This window comes from Tripterygium wilfordii, chromosome 16 (assembly GCF_013401445.1).
Source record: "Tripterygium wilfordii isolate XIE 37 chromosome 16, ASM1340144v1, whole genome shotgun sequence".
Classification (NCBI taxonomy): Eukaryota; Viridiplantae; Streptophyta; class Magnoliopsida; order Celastrales; family Celastraceae; genus Tripterygium; species Tripterygium wilfordii.
In genome coordinates this window covers 9,115,975-9,124,337 of record NC_052247.1, presented here as the reverse complement: position 1 = coordinate 9,124,337, position 8,363 = coordinate 9,115,975, and the positions used below count along the sequence as shown (strand labels likewise).

At 34.4% G+C, this 8,363-nt stretch overlaps 1 protein-coding gene across 1 annotated transcript; it reads left to right on the top strand.

Annotated features, from left to right (window-relative positions):
* Positions 1-5,149: 5,149 nt before the first annotated feature.
* Positions 5,150-7,905, top strand: LOC119980305. The gene is made up of 5 exons (XM_038822953.1): positions 5,150-5,593; positions 5,693-5,772; positions 6,834-6,909; positions 7,183-7,311; positions 7,400-7,905. Exons 1-5 carry the CDS (start codon positions 5,264-5,266, stop codon positions 7,547-7,549), a joined length of 765 nt encoding a protein of 254 aa, XP_038678881.1. The 5' UTR covers positions 5,150-5,263; the 3' UTR covers positions 7,550-7,905.
* Positions 7,906-8,363: the final 458 nt, after the last annotated feature.

Sequence of the window (8,363 nt, the reverse complement as noted above, 5' to 3'; positions counted from 1 at the left end):
ATTTGGGTTCATTATCTTATAATCAAATCAACTTTATTTTTAAATTAAATAATTTGTATTGGTTACAGTGGTGTGAACTCATGCTTATGTCAATTGTCAATTTTTTCGAGTTATCCGTGCTATATTATATACTTATTTAGTATTAATAAGCATATAATTATATATATACTTATATTTATATTCTATATATGTAATATATTAATTTAATTTGTATTATAAAGCAACGGTTCAACCTTCATCGTATTGTTTGAACCTCTCGCCTACACGGTTTGAGGCACGATACGGTATTCAAAACTATGACTCTCACCACATGCGGGGACGATGCAGCACGTCGCTTATGAAGGACGACCTAACATGCCCTTAATCATTTATCATTATACTTGGGGTCTGATACAACGTGTTACTATTGAGGTACGCCCTCGCTCAATTATCGTTGTATCGGATTCTGTGCAACGTGTTGCACGCATAGAGCAACCTTGCGAATTTCTCATTTTGATTCATATTCATAATTTTGGATAAAATTTTCGATAACCCTCTTCGTTATCCGGGCTTGGGTTTAACTCCAATTTGTTGCTAGCCATTTTATCATGATAAGATGATTTTTTTTTTTATAAGATGATAATATTGGTGTGCCATCGTCAAATGAAATTTTTTTTCCAAATGATTTGATTTGTGACTAAAGAAAGATACAAAATAGAGAGACGGCAAACACAAAGTTGAGAGTGAAATGAATTAAGGGATTTTTGGAGGCCGGTACATTAAATTATACTTAATTGTAAAAAAGTGCAGTCACTAAAACATTCTTTTAAAAAAGTACACTGGGATCATCTTTTACCAAAATAACCTCAAATTTGATTTTCTCTCTCCACGAATTGTGATACAATAGTGATACTTTTAAATAGAAGATCCAATTTAGTGTTCAATTTATATCTTTTGCTCATAAAATGATGATATAAATGTTAGAATGTAAATTTGATTGCATTACATGTCTTTCTAGTTCAATTATGTCATTTTAGTGGATTTTTGGTGTTGGTGATACTATAGTGATACATCTCTGCAGCTGTAAATGTTTTTCCAAAACGAGCAAGAGATGTACAAACCAAGAAAAGAAAAGTAATTAGGAAGAAGAAGTATGCATATTGGTTCAATTATATCATTTTAATGAATTTTTGGTGTTCGTGATACTATAGTGATACATCTCTGCACTTGTAAATGTTTTTTCAAAACGAATAAGAGAGGTAACCAATAAAAGAAAATCAAGAAATGAAAAGTAATTAGGAAGATGAAGTATGCATGCTAGTTTCATTGTCTCATTTTAGTGGTTTTTTGGTGTTGGTGATACTATGGTGATACTATAGTGATACATCTCTGTAAAAAACGAACCAGAGTTCAGATCTGCAAAAAAACAAAGCACAACGCAGATTGAACAACGAAGCATAGTCCAGATATGTCAAAAACAAGGCAGAGCAACTCGACGCAGTCCAGATTGAGCAACGACGAAAAAGGCGATGAAGAGAGGAGAAACTCGACCAAAAATGGAGAAGAAGGCAACGAAGAACAAATTCAGATCGAGAAGAAGAAGAAGAGAAAGAAGGAGATAACTTTTAGTAGAGAAGAAGGAGAGAAAGAGAGGACACACTAGAGTTGGATAGTTGGAGGGAGAAGAAGGAGAATAAGGAGAAGAAGGAGAAGAAGGAGTAGGAGGAGGAGGGTATTGTAGGTATAAACTAAAAAATATCTTAAGTCAGATGACCAAATTACCCTTAAATTGTACTTTTTTATAATTTTAAAAATGTACATGACCTTTTTATAATTAAGTTGTCTTAAAGTGTTGTTACTGTCAATTGTCCGATGAATTAACCCATCATGTTTAGAAGAATGTGGGGTGGCGTTTAAAAATCAATGGTGGTGACAGCTCAACACAAGCAACAATAATGCACCCAATTGTGCATATATGCGATTGATCATGACCACCCAAAAAAAAGCTTTATATGTACGATATTACTTGCTTAAAAAAAATTTGATGGATAATTTTTCAAGGAATCTTTTATTAATTTGGGTCTCACTCCCAAATAATTTGCATCAAATATTGTTGATTTCGGTTTTGTTCAGGTTGACTAGGAATGAAAAGAAAATCATATATATATATAGAAATTCTCCTAGTTCTAAAATGAGGTCTTAAAATGAGGTTCTAATTTCTAGGGTTCAAAACTTTTTTAAAATATTTTGAAAAATATATATTTATATTTTAATCGGTCTTACGGACTCAACGATATATTTTTTGTTGAAAAAAAAAATAAAATTCAAAGTGAAAAGTGCACGATAATTTTGGATCGTTAGATATAAAACAAAAAACATTTCATACACTTTTTTGATTGCATTTAATTTTTGTTACAAATAAAAAATATATCGTTGGGTTCATAAGATCGATCAAAATATAAATATATTTTTTCCAAAATTTTTAAAAAACATTTTGAACCCTAAAAATGAATCATGAAAGTTAGGATCTCATAGATTAAGATCTCATAGGAGAATTCATTTATATATATATATATATATATATACACGTTTTATGCAATTGTCATTTTCGAACCCATGTTATCAATCTCTAGTCCCCATTCTTTAAAAAAAAATTATAAAAGGATTCTGCAATTGGGTGTCTTTTAGTCCATTGGTAGATGACGTGAGAGAGACAAAAAAAAAGAATTTGTTCTCATGACGTCTTATTTGAAGACTATTAGTGGATTGGGATTGAGGGATGAAAACGTGTGTGTTTGCACGCTTAGATAACCAACGGTTAAGAAAAATATGCGGAATAGTAAATGAACTAGATATTACAATTTTGCAAGAAAAACCCTAACTAAAAAAATGTCAAGTCTATAGAGCGATCAACCTATGAAGCAATCTACTATAATAAATTAAGATTATAAAGGATTTACTTAACCTCACTTAAAATCTCTTTTGTATCTAAATTCAACATATACCTAACTCAGTACAACAGGAATCCACTTAAGCTGCAATTGCTATGGAGTCCACCAAAGACTTTTCCTATGTAGACCTTCATTTAAAATCCACCAACATGAACCAGCTTTCCACATCAAGTTTTTCATTGCTACGGTCTTCACTAGTAACACTTACGAAGTTGTTGTTCAAGATGACACTTGATCTCCCTCTCTCTTGTTCAATACATTATTTCACTCATCACTCAATTACAATAAAGGAAGCAAAGATATACATGAAACTCTAATACACATACATAAAAATCGATTGTCTCTCGCTTCGATATCATTTCACAAGATCCTCGTGTTCTTTATACATGATCTGTCTGAAGAGATAAATTGTCAAAAACCTGAGATAAATAACCATTCAGAATTTTTATCATGTAACAACTACTAGGAGATGAGGATTTTTATCTAAGATAAAAATGAATTATCACGAGAAGTTTAATCTAGATAAAACCATGATATATCCATATAGACCGCATGCCTCTCATCAAGAGTTATCCATAAGATATTTAAAACAACAAATAACTGATAAATTAATCAATCCAATCCAGCTATTCAAATAGCTTGATAACAAAACTGATAAAATCAATTAAGTTACGACTATCTTATATTCAGAGTAACCTACTTCAAGGTTACATTAATGCATATAGAACAAAAATAGTCTAATCATCGTTCCACAGTAATCTACTTCAAGATTACATTGTTATAGACAGAACAAAAAAACAATATAACATAGAGTCCATGCATTTGTCATTCACACATTAGGATTTAAAATCCTAAAGGGAGAGGGATTTGAAGAGAATTGAGAGAAAAAAAAAATTAATTAACTTTTTATCAAAATACTTCCTCCCAAAATTGGGTCATGTTTTGGGATTTTTTTTTTGGAGGAAATTGATGACAAATTAAATTATTTATAAATTAAAAATATATTTTACCCTTATATATAATATTTTAATATAAAAATAAGGATAAGTTAGTAAATTAAACCAAATTTTTTTGTTTTTTTTTTTTTGTTTTGGATCTATCCATATCCAAACATGAGAGGATGGGAAAAAAAATTTATGCATTCCCTTTTCTTTCTTCTCTTTCTTTCTTCTCAAATTCGTCAATCCAAACACATTCTAAGTTTATCATCTGCACATTTTGAGCAAAACCCTGATCCAAGTGGATCGTTTTAGGTTTATCTTACACAGTATATGGGCCTACCTGGGCCCTACTACTTTTTTGAAGGATCTGCACTTGGATTTCCAGAGACAGGATTAATTCTTCTTCTTCTGTTTGTGGTCACTGGTTCCAGTCTTTTTCGCATCTAGAACAACCAGAGAGTTGTGTGGTGGTGGGTGGGTACTGGACATATATAAAGACGGCGTATCATTGCAAATAAGACTCTTGCCTATGCCTTGCATATTTCACATACATTATCCTACCAACAAAACAATCTCACAAATTCATCAATCTTAAATTTCTGCCATCAAATCAATTCAAGTCTAGTAGTTTACTACACAAATGGGCCCAAATCATGGCCCAAAATAAGCTCCACCAGCCCATATTTAAAAGTCCATAAATCAAAATATGCTCCACTTTTATCATACGAATCAATCCCATCCAGCTCAGTAACTCCACGAAAAGTTACTAAGGGGGCATTTGGTTGGTATTAAAAGGGGAATGAGGGTGGATATATAATACATATTCTCTTGTTTGGTTGATTTTTAGAGGTTGAAATCTCAAACTTATTTCACTCTATATTCTCATATGTGGAGAATAACCCAGCTCACCAAAATGGTGTAAATGACCATTCATCATAAGGAGAATGAGTTTTAATGTATAAAAGATTCTTTTATCTTTATTATAAAATATTATTTTATTTTCCAAAAAGAAAAAATGATAATATGTAAATTGTACTCTCACTCTTGTTTGCTCTTTATTTTATACCAAATATGACCATTCTCATTTCATACAATTATGAATCAAATGCTCCGTAAAGACTGAGCTATGGAGGGAGTGTAGAAAAAATTAGTGTATATAGCATGGGTAAAAGGCCATAAACCCAGCCTTTTGGACACCGGTTGTTAAGGCCCAATGGGCCTCCATAAACACATCTACTGTCACAATTCCCAAAAACTACGCAACACGAGACTGTTCCTGTGATCTCTGAATCTCCTCGCCTCCAGGGTTATCTCTGATGAGAGTCTTCCATCCATGCTCCTCCGGCGCCCGTTAGAGCCAACCCCTCAACAGTTACTCGGAGCAGAAAAGCCATGACGACGATCTCTATTTGTATAAATTCACTCTCTCCTCCTCCTCTTCCTCGCAGTTTCTCCTCTTCACTGCCAAACGTTAAACCCCTCTTTCACCGCCGCTGTAAAAGTAAAACCCCGAAACAGGTGAATCGCAAAGTGAATCAGTGCAGGGCGGACTTATCTCACGACGCGCCATTCGCCGCCGCAATTGGCGCGTGTGTGCTCACTACCCTGGTTCTACCAGTGAGTAATAGTCCGGACGATGATGGTGGTTCCCCTATGGATTCGACGGACACGAGGTTTGGTGTAATGGGGATTATCAGTTTTATACCTTACTTCAATTGGCTGGTGAGCTCTTATATGCATCATCATCATTGTTTTTAGACTTTTTCCCCTATATTTGAATTTGATATATTTGATTGATTTTCATTTATTTGTATTTTGAAGAGTTGGGTTTTCGCGTGGCTTGATACGGGGAAGAGGCGGTACGCCATTTATGCTCTTGTATACTTGGCTCCCTATTTGAGGTTAGGCTTCTACTCTCTACTTCTTATGGTTCTTGCCTTTTTTGTGTTCTTTTAATTTCAAGCTTATAAATGATAATGAAGGCTTTGTTCAATTGGTCCTACAATTGTATCTTGTTGTACTTCCATGGAGCTGGTCTATCACTTTTATGCTCTCTCTTTTTACTCGTAAGCTATTTCTGATATTTTAGTTTGGATATAGGAGCTCAATTGCAGCCTGAACTAGGGTCTGTCTTCGTGGGGTTCTGTAGTGAACTTGCTTTGAAGTTTGAACATGGTTTCTTTTGACATTTGTTGGCGATCTTAGTACCTGTTTGAACATGTTCCTGGCATTTGTAGCGTTGAGGGATAGTTTGATTTTATATCCAATGAAAATGTGGTTCAATGCCTTATGCTTGGGTGAGGACATATGAGTGTTCTTTATATGGAGCCTATCTGATCATGCTTGATGTATCAAGTTAAAACTCAACTGATGCAGAACATGTCAACAATCTTGGTCCTTCGTAAATTCTTGAACACCAAGTGCTTTATGCATAGAAAGAAGAAGAGTCCAAACCTTCCATGAAGCGTGCACTATTATTGTGGACTGATTTCCATGTACTGGTTATGAAGGAAAAAAATGGGACCATTATAAAGCTTAAACAAAATTTAACAGAGCTATGGAAAATTTCGCAAGTGTTATGCGCCAAATTTCAAAACAGATTGCTCGTCATAGAGGACTTATAATAACATAAATACTAAGAAGTTTCTGAACATAAAAATTAGAATCAGCTTTTGCTTAGTCTCCACATTTTATATTAGAGAATAAAGGTAGAGCAAAGTAAACTACTCCCGAGGATAAGGCTCCTGCAGTGAAGGCTGGGCTATGGAAGGGTGCGGTAGACATGGTCCTACTTCCGCGTATCATAGAAGTTGTTTCTAGGAATTTATGTGTTTAACACATAACTTCTAGGTATGGTGAAGCCACTTTAGCTCAAGGTCAATGTTCACCCTTTAGAGCTGAATGCAGGTTTTGTTTCAATAGTATCTTTTCTCATCTAATATTTTGTGCAATGGTTGGATAGGTCAAATCTGTCACTCTCCCCTGAAGAAAGCTGGTTGCCCATTTTTAGCATTGTTGTCTGCATTATTCACATTCAGGTACAAATTTTATCAGCTCTTCTTTATGACCTAGTTGAAATAGGATATCATGTTTTTGTATTTTGACAAAGCATCGGCTCAAGGAAATCCATTTGACAGGGATCAATCAACTGATCAAGTGGGAAAATTTGACCATTCCCTCGTTCTTCATTTAAAATGTGTTGGTCTCGGCTCAAAAAATGCAAATATATACAGCTTTTGGTTAGCATAGTTTGGAACAAGGTGTAAATAATTCTTGTTACTCTTTTGATTCTGGACCTTTTATCTTTGCAGTTGGAAGCAAGTATAAGAAATGGAGATCTTCAGAGTTTTCAATTATTTAGTGACATCTCAAAACATCTTCAAAAACCAACAATAAAGAAGGATTTCCAATCGAATAGGCATCAAGGAATCTCTGAGGAGGTATCAATCACTCAAGGCCTCTACAAGTATTTACTTCATCCTTCAATAATATTTTTCCCCATGCTTGACAAAGGTTTGGCTTTCGTAGACGAAAAGGAGACGAGTAGAAAATAAGAATCTGCCATCTGCTGAAGAGAAGCATTCAAGGGACATCCATGAGTGGGGAGTTCATAGAAAGCCCTTCGAGCATCGTGAACACTTGAATGGAGATTGGGATGAAGATGGGAGGGAAGACTAAGAACATAGCATCTTGTATGTATGTAATATTGTGTAGTTGGTATGCTGTCCAACTGGAGAATCTGATTCTCTGGAAGCCATGGAGCCGCATCAAAGACTACATGCACACACTTTTGGCTTCTGGGTGGTGAGTGTCCCTACCTTTTCTCCTTTTGTCTGTTTGTGTGTGTGTGTGTGCGTCAAGGGAAGAGATCGACCAAGCCAAATCGAATAAGAATTGACAAGTAGGGTGATCGTCAACATTTCTGTATTTTGCGTACTGGGTTCAGTTTCTTCCTGTTCTGCATTTCTGTTAAAAGGATCATTTTGGTAATAACAGTCGTGTTTGTATATATATATTCCAACAATTTGACCGTATTTGGAGATGAATAATAGACTTAATAAAGGTAATACAATTGAATTAATCACATTAGTCCCTAGACAGACTCTCCACTTTGTACCTTCTGACATAAAAATATAACTAAGAAGGTGATCATGGCAATGGAGTAACCAAAGGAATCATAATAAATAGTAACAAATTTAAGTGCATCAGCTGTAATGAATCATGGTTGTACACTCATTTCAATAAAAATCAAACCTAGTTGAGAAGATCCGCGTAGGGCTTGACAAACGGGCTTGAGATGAGATATAGTGTGAGAAGATAAAGTAAAGTGCTATTTGCGGTCAAGTTTACTATCTCAGTCAAGCCAAAGTCTAAATGCACCCTTATTTTTACTCAATACACCCCCTCAACTTTTTTTAAATTTTTTTTTCTCTATACACCTCCAAACCCACCTCAATTTATTTATATAATTTATATTTTTATATTTGTATAA